This window comes from Oncorhynchus tshawytscha, linkage group LG07 (assembly GCF_018296145.1).
Source record: "Oncorhynchus tshawytscha isolate Ot180627B linkage group LG07, Otsh_v2.0, whole genome shotgun sequence".
Lineage (NCBI taxonomy): Eukaryota > Metazoa > Chordata > Actinopteri > Salmoniformes > Salmonidae > Oncorhynchus > Oncorhynchus tshawytscha.
In genome coordinates, this window is record NC_056435.1 from 22,385,670 (window position 1) to 22,399,586 (window position 13,917).

The 13,917-nt window shown below is 44.3% G+C and overlaps 1 protein-coding gene across 1 annotated transcript in view; it reads right to left on the reverse strand.

Annotated features, from left to right (window-relative positions):
• LOC112254142 (kinesin heavy chain-like) overlaps positions 1 to 13,917 on the reverse strand; it is a 126,124-nt gene that overhangs the window by 79,205 nt on the left and 33,002 nt on the right. Inside the window, exons 5-10 of the mRNA XM_042324177.1 lie at positions 13,549 to 13,597; positions 11,372 to 11,427; positions 4,712 to 4,799; positions 4,171 to 4,295; positions 2,455 to 2,559; positions 2,123 to 2,271 (exon numbers count right to left, since the gene is read on the reverse strand). Coding sequence (XP_042180111.1) covers positions 2,123 to 2,271; positions 2,455 to 2,559; positions 4,171 to 4,295; positions 4,712 to 4,799; positions 11,372 to 11,427; positions 13,549 to 13,597 — 572 coding nt within the window. The remainder of the gene's footprint in view (positions 1 to 2,122; positions 2,272 to 2,454; positions 2,560 to 4,170; positions 4,296 to 4,711; positions 4,800 to 11,371; positions 11,428 to 13,548; positions 13,598 to 13,917) is intronic.

Here is a 13,917-nt window from a genome sequence, read left to right on the forward strand (position 1 = left end):
CTTGTCTCTCCTGAAAACATTGTAGCCAGGCACAATCAAAGCAGAATATGGAGAGTTTTAATGGAGCCATGTCTCTGAGAGGCAGAGGAAGTTGTCAGGAGTTCACCTAGGGGTCATGATTGTGGCTGTACCAAATGATTGATGTATTGATTATGCTTTTGTTGTATTAAAAGAAGGGGATGGGTTATAAGACCACTCCCTCCTTACATTTATAGGGTCCTAGACTACAGATTAACAATATATATGCATTATGAGGTTTTAATATTGTTCCACAGTTGTTTTCTAGTTCTCTCTCTCTGCCTCTTATAAAGAGACCCCTCTGAGAAATGTGTGACTGAGACAGAACTCTGCAGGGGAGTGTAGGAGATAAGACTAGTCAGACATTGCACTATAAATCAACTTGGACAATTACTGCTAAGCTTTTAGACGAAAAGCCTTGTTCATATAGATGTGTAGACATGGTTTTGGTCTCATGGGTAAAAGGTAATGACGTAGGCAGTGACATCACTAAGGCTGGACTTCGGGTTTAATAAAAGCAACTTAAGACCTTTTCTATTTTGCAGAACTTACTCAGAAACATGTGTGCAATGTTCCTGATTGTCAACTTCTGTCTGCAATTGCATTAATAAAGGTTTTGAATGATTCAATTAAAGATATTGTCATAATGCTAATTTCACCAATTTCACAAGGAACAAGGAAACGAACCCCAACAAAGTCAAGGTTGGAGTCTGTGAGAAGATGTTGAATTTGATCACTTTCTGGAATGACACTACGTGTCACGACTCCGACCGAAGGACACTCCCCTTCCCGTTCGGGTGGCGCTCGGCGGTCGTCGTCGCTGGCCTACTAGCTGCTACTGATTATTTCCTCCCCCTCCTTATGTGTTGATTGTGTGCACCTGTTTTGAGTTAGGTAGTAAGGCTTTATTAGTCAGCCGGCCCGCAGGGTTCCTTGTGCGGGATTAATTATTGTGATCGTCTGTTTGGTGTACTTGTGTGCACGTGTATGGGTTTTGTGTTTTCCCATTTTGTGGGTTTTCCCTGGACAGTTTAAGTCCCCCTGTTTGGGGCATTTGTTTGTTCAGTACGCCCTGTGTTTTTGTGAGGGTTGGCTTATGTTCAGCGTTTCTCAGTGCATTAAAATAGCACTCCCCTGAACTCTCTGCTTCCTGCGCCTGACTCCTCACCCACTACACTCAGACCGTTACACTACGAGTGTTCAAGTGCCCCCCTAGTAGTCCCTTGGGCTTAGCTCGTGGGCCCCAGATGACTCGACTTGATTTACACATAAAAAAAGTCACATTTTCTGTGTTTTCTGAGAGCTGGGTTTAGGCCGTTTTGTTTAGTTTTGATTAGGGGCAGTTAGGTAGCGCAATTAACAATCCCTCCCGCTTGCACTGGATGTGGGGAACTAATTAAGACAGCTTGCGTACCAGAAGCAGAGTCAGGGATCGCATATAGCGACTTGGGTATGTTTGAAGAGTCAAATTCCATCCTGGAGTCGGGTGAGTCGAGAGAAACCACGGCGACGATCAGTGGACGAGGCCACACACTGCTTTCCACTCCTGTGAGTATTGCTGGCTCGGTCATGTTAGGCCCAGGATTGAGTTGCAGATCCCCAGAGAGCAGGAGGGTAGTGAACAGGTAGTTTAAAACAGTTTCCGATAAATGTTGGACTTGTGTTTGTTATGCCTAAGCGGTTCAGTGGAATAGGGAGCGAGGTAGACTTGGCCATTATTCAGAACATTATGGTATGCTGTGTACTGTCCGCTCCCGTGGAACGGAAATGTGGAAATGTGTTTGGTGTTGATATTCTCCAGCAGTAGATTGATTGTGTCATCCCAGCAAGGACGCACTGAGATTATCAGTAGAGCAGCTACATAACTGACAATCATGGCAATGTACTGGAGATAAAACACATAATTGCGCTTTAAATCTTTGCATGAGTTACTTAGCTGGGGTCGACGAACACCTGATGTTTTAGATAAAATAACAGCATTCGTAGGAGAAGCGGCACCTGCCGCACCACTCTCCCTTCCGTCTGCCATTTTGTTTTATGCTTTACAGCAACGACCAAGGAATGTGCATGTGTGTGTCCGTGCATGCATCCGTGTGTGTTTTACCGTTGTCCAAACATGAGTGTGGACTTGGTCTCCTGGTCGTTGTAGCTGGATGGAGAGCAGCAGATGAACATGGTGGTCCTGCAGTTCCCCCCTAGAGAGTCCTGCAGGATACGGGTCATCTTACTGTCACGGTATGGCACATGGGTCTTCTACAGGGAGGGGGGTTAGAGTAGAATATACATGAATCGCTGAACCGGTCACTTTCTACATCATTGAGTCCATATTCCAGTTTCCTTTAAAAAAAATGTTTTTATTTTTTATTAATTAGAAAATCCATTAATTTACATTTGATTTCACAACACCAAGATGAAGAATCATGGGACTAGACTTACGGTTCCCTCGGCCAGAGCAGAGATGACGTTTCCTAGAGAAGATAGAGACTTGTTGATGTTCTTAGCTTCATCCAGCACAGCTCCCTCAGCTCCTGTCTTACTGACCTGTGGAAGCACATCACAAAAAACATACAGTACAAAAGATTATGCACAGAAACGTCACACACATTTTGTACTGTGTGTAATAAAGATCGATCAATATATACTGTACAGTCAGGTCCATAATTATTGGCAACCTTGATAAAGATGGGCAAAAAGACAAAATAAATACTAAGTTACTAAATTGTATGCTAAATTGTATGCAAAACATTTTTGGAGAAATTATAAAAATGTTTACTAATACAATTGCTCAGAGAAAGATATTTCGCTTAACAACTAAGAACAAAACAAATCTAGAAAATATAGGAGTAAAAATTATTGGCACCCCTGTTTCCAATATTCTAGCACCCTCCCCTTGCAAGGGTAACGACACTGAGCCTTTAAAAAAAATGCTTTATGAGATTGGAGAACACGTTGGGAGGGATCTTAGACCATTACTCCATACAGAATCTTTCCAGATCCTTGATATCCTTCGTCTGCTGTTATGGACAGCCCTCTTCAATTCAAACCAAAGGTTTGTCCAGAGACGAAGATGTTCATGGCAAAATTGAGACCTTTTGGTTTTTCCTTGTGAATTTTGATTAGTTCTTGGGGTTCTTGTCTTGCTGGAAGATCCGCTTGCGGCCAAGTGTCAGCCTCCTGGCAGATGAAACCAGGTTTTTGGTTAAAATATCCTGGTACTTGGTAAAGTTCATGATGCCGTTGACCTTAACAAGGGCCACATGACCAGTGGATGCAAAATAGCCCTATAACATCAAAGATGGTTCACAATATTTTAACATAACACCGTCTGGAGTTTTATAGATGCCATTGGCACTTGGATTGGAACCGGTGCTATGGTCAGATGACCTGAAAATATAGAGCTCTTTGGCCAAATCAAATCAAAATCAAATCAAATCACACCAGTGGTGGGTTTGGCATTGAAAAACAAGCATATGCAGAAAAGTACATGATACATGCACCTACGGTAAAATATGGTGGTGGATCTTTGATGTTATGGAGGCGATTTTGCTTCCGCTCGTCTTCAGGCCCTTGCTAGTTCACCAATGACCTATTACTGGAGACCTGAGAGCTGAAGTGCCGATACAACGCTAATAAACACACTTGGGACTATATTAAGTGCTGTGTGCAGAATCTACTTTTTTCTGCTGTAGTCAGCAGCAAGAACACTGGTCCCAATGCACATAGGTATAAATTAAGTTGCTAACTGTGGCCAATACAGAGTAGAAAGAAACCCATTTTAACATGGCAGACCAGTTGTACTGATCTGTGACTGAGATGGATGGGAAGGAAAAGATAACAGAACAGCCAGATGAAAGAGAGAGAGAACACGTCTCTTGGGATGCAATAAAGATGGTTCATTAGTTACCCTATGTAACTAGACTAGGTCTTCACCTCACCTCCTCACCTTACCTTATCAGCCAGGTATATCATTCAATCACTAAAGGCCAGTTTCTCCGACAAAGATTATGCCCAGTCCTGAACTAAAAATGGAAATTCTTTATTAAAATAGGTTATTCTGTGGCCCTAAATGTCTAGACGCATACTAAGTGTATTGGGATAAAAAAATAAAGATGCTTTGTTACCATTAACTACAGCAGGCTTTAACCTCCTCACCTTCTCACTCCCAGCCAGGTCCACCAGGTACAGCTTCCCACACAGTTTTTGTTCTGTCTCCACGTGCTCCTGCTTGATGTTGATCAGGAAGATACTGTGACTCCTGGAGCTGTGCTCATTCATATCTGGAGAGGGGAGGAAAGGAGAGGTGATGTGATGTGAGGAGAGGTGTTTGTGTGAGAGTGGAGGACACAGTATATATAAAAATATATTTAAAAAAATATAAAGATAGAGATATAAAAATATATTGAAATATAAAGATATATAAAGATAAAGATAGAGATATAAAAAATATATAGCAAAACACTGTGATAAACACCCCAGACACTATATAAGATTCTACAGAGTAACTCTACAGATGTGACTTTACACTTCACACTATAAATTGTACTAAGTGGCAGACTGCCAGAGTGGTGGCGGGACTTACTGGTGACAGCAACATGGCAGGGATGTAGCAAACACTATGTCAAAAAAACCTACCACATACAGACTCTACAGATCATTTTTAAAGTGTCAGTGTCAGAGTGTCATTGGGACTTACTGGTGACAGCAACATGGCGGTTGGCTTTTCCTTCATCAATAACATCCATCACCTCCTCTGGGCTGGAGACAAAGCGCTCAGTGCAGCCCTGAGATTCCACAAATAAACGTTATAACAGGCTACCTGCTATAATGACTACCACCCTGTAGCACTAACATCTGTAACCATGAAGTGCATTGAAATGGTAGTTAGGTCACATCAATGCCATCATCCCAGACACCCTAGACTCAGTCCAATTTGCATGCCTCCCCAACAGATCCATAGACGACGCAGCCTTAATTGCACTCCAGACTGCCCTCACCCACCTAGATAAGAGGAATACCAACAGTGCATTCGGAAAGTATTCAGACCCCTTCCCTTGTTCCACATTTTGGCCTGATATTACATCCTTATTGTAAAATGGATTAAATTTTTAAAAATCCTCATCAATCTATACACAATACCCCATAATGACAGAATGAAAACAGATTTTTAGAAATGCTAGCATATTTATGAAATTAAAAACAGAAATATCGTATTTACAGTTGAAGTTGGAAGTTTACATACACTTACAGTAGGTTGGAGTCAATAGAACTCGCTTTTCAACCACTCCACAAATTTCTTGTTAATAGTTTTGGCAGGTCAGTTAGGACATCTACTTTGTGCATGACACAAGTAATTTTTCCAACAACTGTTTACAGACAGATTATTTCACTTATAATTCACTCTATCACAATTCCAATAGGTCAGAAGTTTACATACACTAAGTTGACTGTGCCTTTAAACAGCATGGGAAAAATCCAGAATATTATGTCATGGCTTTAGAAGCTTCTGATAGGCTAATTGACATAATTTGAGTCAATTGGAGGTGTACCTGTGGATGTATTTCAAGGCCTACCTTCAAACTCAGTGCCACTATACTTGACATCATGGGAAAATCAAAAGAAATCAGCCAAGACCTCAGAAAAAAAATGTAGACGTCCACAAGTCTGTTTCATCATTGGGAGCAATTTCCAAACGCCTGAAGGTACCACGTTCATCTGTACAAACAATAGTACGCAAGTATAAACACCATGGGACCATGCAGCCGTCATACCGTTCAGGAAGGAGATGCGTTCTGTCTCCTAGGGATGAACGTACTTTGGTGTGAAAAGTGCAAATCAATCCCAGAACAACAGCAAAGGACCTTGTGAAGATGCTGGAGGAAACAGGTACAAAAGTATCTATATCCACAGTAAAGCGAGTCATATATCAACATAACCTGGCCGCTCAGCAAGGAAGAAGCCACTGTTCCAAAACCGCCAGATAAAGCCAGACTACATTTTGCAACTGCACATGGGGACAAAGATCACACTTTTTGGAGAAATTTCCTCTGGTCTGATGAAACAAAAATAGAATTGTTTGGCCATAATGACCATCGTTATGTTTGGAGGAAAAGGGGGACGCTTGCAAGCCGAAGAACACCATCCCAACCGTTAACCACTTTTTACTAGGATTAAATGTAGGAATTGTGAAAAACAGAGTTTAAATGTATTTGGTTAAGGTGTATGTAAACTTCCGACTTAAACTGTACATAAGTACTCAGACCCTTTGCTATAAGACTCTGTAACGGGATTCTTCCTGGGAAGGAGAGGCGAACCAAAATGCAGCGTGGTTGAAGTTCATGTTTTTTAATAAGAAAACTAAACATGAACATAATACAAAACAATAAACGTGGAAAACCAGAAACAGCCCTATCTGGTGCAACAAACACAAAGACAGGAAACAACTGCCCACAAAACCCAACACAAAACAGGCTACCTAAATATGGTTCCCAATCAGAGACAATGACTAACACCGGTCTCTGATTGAGAACCATATCAGGCCAAACATAGAAATAGACAAACTAGACATATAACATAGAATGCCCACTCAGATCACACCCTGACTAAACAAAACATAGAAACATACAAAGCAAACTATGGTCAGGGTGTGACAGCCCCCCCCAAGGTGCGGACTCCGGCCGCAAAACCTGAACCTATTGGGGAGGGTCTGGGTGGGCATCTGTCCACGGTGGCGGCTCTGGTGCTGGACGTGGCCCCCACTTCACCATAGTCTTAGTCTGCCTCATTGTCTGCTTCCGTGGCGTCCTAACCACGGCGACCCTTCTAAATGACCCCACTGGACTGAGGGGCAGCTCGGGACAGAGGGGCGGCTCGGGACAGAGGGGCGGCTCTGGCGGATCCTGGCTGAATGGCAGCTCTGGCGGATCCTGGCTGAATGGCGGCTCTGGCGGATCCTGGCTGAATGGCGGCACTGGCGGATCCTGGCTGAATGGCGGCACTGGCGGATCCTGGCTGACTGGCGGCACTGGCGGATCCTGGCTGACTGGCGGCACTGGCGGCTCTGGGCAGACGGGTGGCTCAGGCGGCGCTGGAGAGGCGGGAGACTCCGGCAGCGCTGGAGAGGCGGGAGACGCCGGCAGCGCTGGAGAGGCGGGAGACTCCGGCAGCGCTGGAGAGGCGGGAGACTCCGGCAGCGCTGGACAGACGAGGAGCACTGTAGGCCTGGTGCGTGGTGCTGGCACTGGTTGTACTGGGCCGAGGACACGCACCTCAGGGCGAGTGCGGGGAGCTGCCACCGGAGGACTGATGCGTGGAGGTGGTACGGGATAGACCGGACCGTGCAGGCGCACTGGAGCTCTTGAGCACCGAGCCTGCCCAACCTTACCTGGTTGAATGCTCCCGGTCGCCCTGCCAGTGCGGCGAGGTGGAATAGCCCGCACTGGGCTGTGCAGGCGAACCGGGGACACCATGCGCAAGGCTGGTGCCATGTACGCCGGCCCAAGGAGACGTACTGGAGACCAGATGCGTAGAGCCGGCTTCATGGCACCTGGCTCGATGCCCACTCTAGCCCGGCCAATACGCGGAGCTGGTATGTACCGCACCGGGCTATACACCCGCACTGGGGACACCGTGCACTCCACCGCACAACACGGTGCCTGCCCGGTCTTTCTCGCCCTCCGGTAAGCACAGGAAGTTGGCTCAGGTCTCCTACCTGGCTTCGCCATACTTCCTGTGTGCTCCCCCCCCCAACACATTTTTGGGGCTGCCTCTCGGGCTTCCATCCACTCCGCCGTGCTTGTCTCTCAAACTCCATTCTCCTATAACCCTCCTCGCACTGCTCCAGCGAATCCCAGGCGGGCTCCGGCACTCTCCCCGGGTCGACCGCCCGCCTGTCTATCTCTTCCCAAGTCGTATAGTCCAGACATAGCTGCCTCTGCTGCTGTTGCTGCTTTCACCACGCCGCTTGGTCCTGTTGTGGTGGGTGGTTCTGTAACGGGATTCTTCCTGGGAAGGAGAGGCGGACCAAAATGCAGCGTGGTTGAAGTTCGTGTTTTTTAATAAGAAAACTAAACATGAACATAATACAAAACAATAAACGTGGAAAACCCGAAACAGCCCTATCTGGTGCAACAAACACAAAGACAGGAAACAACCACCCACAAAACCCAACACAAAACAGGCTACCTAAATATGGTTCCCAATCAGAGACAATGACTAACACCTGCCTCTGATTGAGAACCATATCATGCCACAAACATAGAAAAAGACAAACTAAACATATAACATAGAATGCCCACTCAGATCACACCCTGACCAAACAAAACATAGAAACATACAAAGCAAACTATGGTCAGGGTGTGACAGACTCGAAATTGAGCTCAGATGCATCCTGTTTCCATTGATCATCCTTGAGATGTTTCTACAACTTAATTGGAGTCCACCTGTGGTAAATTCAATTGATTGGACATGATTTGGAAAGGCACATGACAGGTTCCTCTGTGGAGATGGGAGAACCTTCCAGAAGGACAACCGTCTCTGCTGCACTCCACCAACCAGGCCTTTATTGTAGTGGCCAGATGGAAGCCCCTCCTCGGTAAAAGGCACATGACAGCCCTCTTGGAGTTTGCCAAAAGGCACCTGAAGGACTCTCTGACCATGATAAACAAGATTCTCTGGTCTGATGAAACCAAGATGGAACTCTTCGACCTGAATGCCAAGCGTCACATCTGGTGGAAACCTGGCACCATCTCTACGGTGGAGCATGGTAGTGGCAGCATCTTGCTGTGGGGATGTTTTTCAGTGGCAGGGACTGGGAGACTAGTCAGGATCGAGGGAAAGATGAACGGAGCAAAGTACAGAGAAATCCTTGATGAAAACCTGCTCCAGAGCCCTCAAGACCTCTGGACTGGAGTAAATGTTCACCTTCCAACAGGACAACAACCCTAAGCACACAGCCAAGACAACGCAGGATTGACTTCGGAATAAGTCTATAAATGTCCTTGAGTGGCCCAGCCAGAGACCGGACTTGAACCCGCTCAAACATCTCTGGAGAGACCTGAAAATAGCTGTGCAGTGAAGCTTCCCATCCAACCTGACAGAGCTTGAGAGGATCTGCAGAGAAGAATGGGAAGAAACTCCTCAAGTACAGGTGTGCCAAGCTTGTAGAATCATACTCAAGAAGACACAAGGCTGTAATCGCTGCCAAAGGTGCTTCAACAAAATACTGAGTACATGCTCTGAATACTTTATTTTTTACAAATAAATGTACAAATATTTCTAAAAACCTGTTTTTGCTTTGTCATTATGGGGTATTGCATATAGATTGATGAAGGACTTTAAAAACAATCTATCTATTTTAGAATAAGACTGGAACGTAACAAAAAAGTCAAGTGGTCTGAATACTTTCCGAATGCACTGTATGCTGTAAGAATTCTGTTCATTGACTACAGCTCAGCATTCAACACCATAGTCCCCTCCAAGCTCGTCACCAAGCTTGGGACCCCGGGACTGAACACCTCTGTCTGCAACTGGATCTTGGAATTCCTGACGGGCCGACCCCAGGTATTGAGGGTTAGACGATATCACCTCCGCCATGATGACCATCAACACAGGGGACCCACAGGGGTGTGTGCTTAGTCCCCTCCTATACTCCATGTTCACCCATGACTGCGTGGCCACGCACGACTCCAACACCATCATCAAGTTTGCTGACGACACAACGGTGGTAGGCCTGATCACCGGCAATGAGGAGAAAGCCTAACAGGAAGAGGTCAACCTCCTCAACCTCTCCCATAATGTCAGTAAAACCAAGGAGCTTTATGGACTACAGGAAACGGGGGGGGGTGTAGTGGAGTGTCAAGTTCCTCAATGTCCAAATCACTAAGGATGTAAAATGGTCCAAACACACAGACACACAGTCGTGAAGAAGGCGCAACAGCGGCTCCTCCCCTTCTGGAGGTTGAAAAGATTTGGTTGTACTGCTGCACCATTATACTGCTGCACCATTGAGAGCATCTTGACTGGCTGCATCACTGCTTGGTATGACAACTGCACCGCAGGTTACAACCCAGTACATCACTAGGGCCGAGCACCCTTCCACCCAGGACTTATATCAGGCGGTGTGAAAGGAATGCTCTGAGAATTGTTAAAGACCCCAGCCATCCAAGCCATAGACTGTTCCTCTGCTTCCGCACGGCAAGCGGTACCAGAGAAGCAAATCTGACACCAAGAAGCACCTGAATAGCTTCTATCCCCAAGCCATAAAACTGCTAAATGACAAACAAATTGGCTACACGGACTATCTGCATTGACCCTTTTTTTACACTGACTATGCACACTCACAGGACTCTACACACTCTCACACATTCACAGTGACACTCCAACACACACACACACACACACACACACACACACACACACACACACACACACACACACACACACACACACACACACACACACACACACACTGACTCTACGCACACACACACAATCTTCGTATACTCTGCTGCTACTCCGTTTATCATATTTCCTGATGCCTAGTCACCTTACCCCTATACATAACTACCCCTACCACTCCAGTATCCCTGCACATTATAAATATGGTATTGGCACTGACCCTGTACTGGGATGTTAACTAACTGGCCATCTGTAAATTGTGGGTCTCATCTGTGATGGGCTCTACATTAAGTGTTATCGTCATAATGATAACATTATTACGTCAGGAAACAATTCCAACTAATTCAAATGTTCAAATGTCTAGTTTTATTGTCAAATGCACAGGTACACTGAAATGCCTTTCTTGCAAGCTCTTTCCCAACAATGCAATAATCAATATTCGTAGTACAATAAAGTAAGTAGAACAAAAACACACAAGAAATATAAAAAAGAAGAACACGAGAAAGTAAGTAATCTAATACTAATACTTACAGTATTAGATTACTTACTTTCTCGTGTTCTTCTTTTTTATATTTCTTGTGTGTTTTTGTTCTACTTACTTTATTGTACTACGAATATTGATTATTGCATTGTTGGGAAAGAGCTTGCAAGAAAGGCATTTCAGTGTACCTGTGCATTTGACAATAAAACTAGACATTTGAACATTTGAATTAGTTCAGATCTCTGATTTTGTCCATGTATATTTCAAAATAGGACACCTGGGGAAGAGAGGAGAGAGCATATTGAGAGAAATTAATACTAATACTAGACATTTGAACATTTGAATTAGTTGGAATTGTTTCCTGACGTAATAATGTTATCATTATGACGATAACACTTAATGTAGAGCCCATCACAGATGAGACCCACAATTTACAGATGGCCAGTTAGTTAACATCCCATCAGCAGTCTGACTCACCTTCACATATGGAACCCTGTTCTTGTCCTCATGCACTGCCAGATTGGTTTTAGTCACTGAGAGAGACGGGTGCAGAAGAAGAGAGATGTCATTATTATCCTACAAGTACAATCACCAGAATTGGACAGGAACACCTGTTACTTACAGCATTTTCACACATAGTTCTGAGCTATAGTTCGATTCAGAGTTTGATTATTTGTCACATTGTATTTTTTCTTCTTCTTTTGGTCTGGTGGATTTCACATTGCCAAATGTCAAACGAATGAATAGGAAGACAAAACGATGAATTCATGGAAGTCATTTGTTTATTGGAGAAAAATGCTCACGTTAAATCCATCTATGAGAAGCATAAGCATGAGAAACTTGTGCCTCCCTTAACGCTCACGTTAAATCCATCTATGAGAAGCATAAGCATGAGAAGCCTGTGTCTCCCTTAACACTCACGTTAAATCCATCTATGAGAAGCATAAGCATGAGAAGCCTGTGTCTCCCTTAACACTCACGTTAAATCCATCTATGAGAAGCATAAGCATGAGAAGCCTGTGTCTCCCTTAACACTCACGTTAAATCCATCTATGAGAAGCATAAGCATGAGAAGCCTGTGTCTCCCTTAACACTCACGTTAAATCCATCTATGAGAAGCATAAGCATGAGAAGCCTGTGTCTCCCTTAACACTCACGTTAAATCCATCTATGAGAAGCATAAGCATGAGAAGCCTGTGTCTCCCTTAACACTCACGTTAAATCCATCTATGAGAAGCTTGTGTCTCCCAAACATCATATTACTTTGGTCTTTCAACAACATGCAAAGCCGCTCTAACTGGACTTGAATAGGCTATATTCAGTAGCCTACATGCCCGGTATAGCCCGAGTTCCCTAATCTGCATCGGATGCGCTCATAAATGTAATGCTACTCAGAGATATCAAGTTATGGTACTGTGTGCTTGCAGTCAAACAACCAATAATACTACGGTGAACCACACCACAGTACAAATGGAATCATCCGAGACCACCCCTTTTTGAGCGAACCATGTTGCGCTGTTGAGTGCGCTCCCGGGTGCTGATAGTGTTCACACCAGTCCAAACAAACCGAACTAAGTGGGGAAAATGTGCCAGAGTTCAGAAAAACCGCACCAAACCAATTTGGTGTGAAAGCCCTCTAAGTTCAGAGACTTTACTTTTTCATATTTGCCCAAAGGCTCAAAATAGTCAAATCAAATCAAAACGCATTTGGAGTGCATTTCAGAGACACTTTACAAACACAGACACAACAGTTGCTTATGTTTCAACTTTGTGTTTTTGATGGGAGATCATATTCAATCAGATCAGATTTACATCAAGGCTGTGTATACTCTCAGAGGTGTGTGTGTAATCTTTTTGTGTGACTGGAGTGTTTCTAAGCCTGACAAATCTGTTGCTGCTCTGACTCGAGCCCTCCTCAGGCCCTGACTTCCAATTTAATTTCAACTGGAAACAAGCGGTAAAACAGACACTCTCCTCCCGGACAGGACAGAAGAGCAACTAGGGCCATGTATGTACAGGTTTGTGTGAGAGATCATGTCCAATCAGATCAGATTTATGCCAAGGCTGTGGATACTCTCAGAGGTGTGTGTGTGTGTTGTTTTCTCTTTCCATCAGTGTTGTTTGTCTGCTTTCTCCTTTATTACCTCCTGTCTTTTCTTAGTGATCCACTGTTCTCTTGCTCTCTCTCCCCCTTCCTCTGCGCCCCCCTCTCTCTCTCTCCAGAATGTAGATGGGAACTCTCATCTCATCACTGCCTTAGGCTGCTGTCATATTGTCTGCATCCCAATGTCACCCTATTCCCTTTATAGTACACTATATAGTCAATAGGGTTCCATTTTGTATTTTATTTATTGCCTTTATATAACCAGGTACGTCTTTGAGAATACATTAATTGCCTCTGGCTGGTGTGATTTACTAAGATAGACATCTACCATATACTTACAGGGAGTCTAGCCACAGCCCCTCTAGAACCTCACATAGACTATCATAAGGGTATCATTTTACTGTTGCACATACAAACAAAATACTAAATTGCAGTGGAAATGACAAGTCACATTGAAAACTGCAGTGTGTGCGTGTGCGTGTGTGTGTGTGTGTGTGTGTGTGCGTGCGTCCGTGTGTGTGTGTGATTTTAGTGCTGTGAATACACTTACCATCCAGAAGATCTCTGATTTTGTCCATGTATATTTCAAAATAGGACACCTGGGGAAGAGAGGAGAGAGCATATTGAGAGAAATTAATCTTCGAGAGGACAGCGGACTGATAATACTAATATGTCAAATATGTTAAAGTGGTCTTCTTGGCTCACAGGCATTCTGATAGGTCTAGTCTCTTGTGAGCACAGAGATTTGGTTCTGCGTGCCGAGTATGCCAGGTATTAGTTGTGAGATATTATAAGATAGTTGTTATTTAGGCAAATGTACAAATATGACAAGATACTAATGATTTATTAATATCCTGTGTCTATGCATTCCATAATTCCAGAGGCTATGCACACAGACATCATACACAGTTCATGGTGA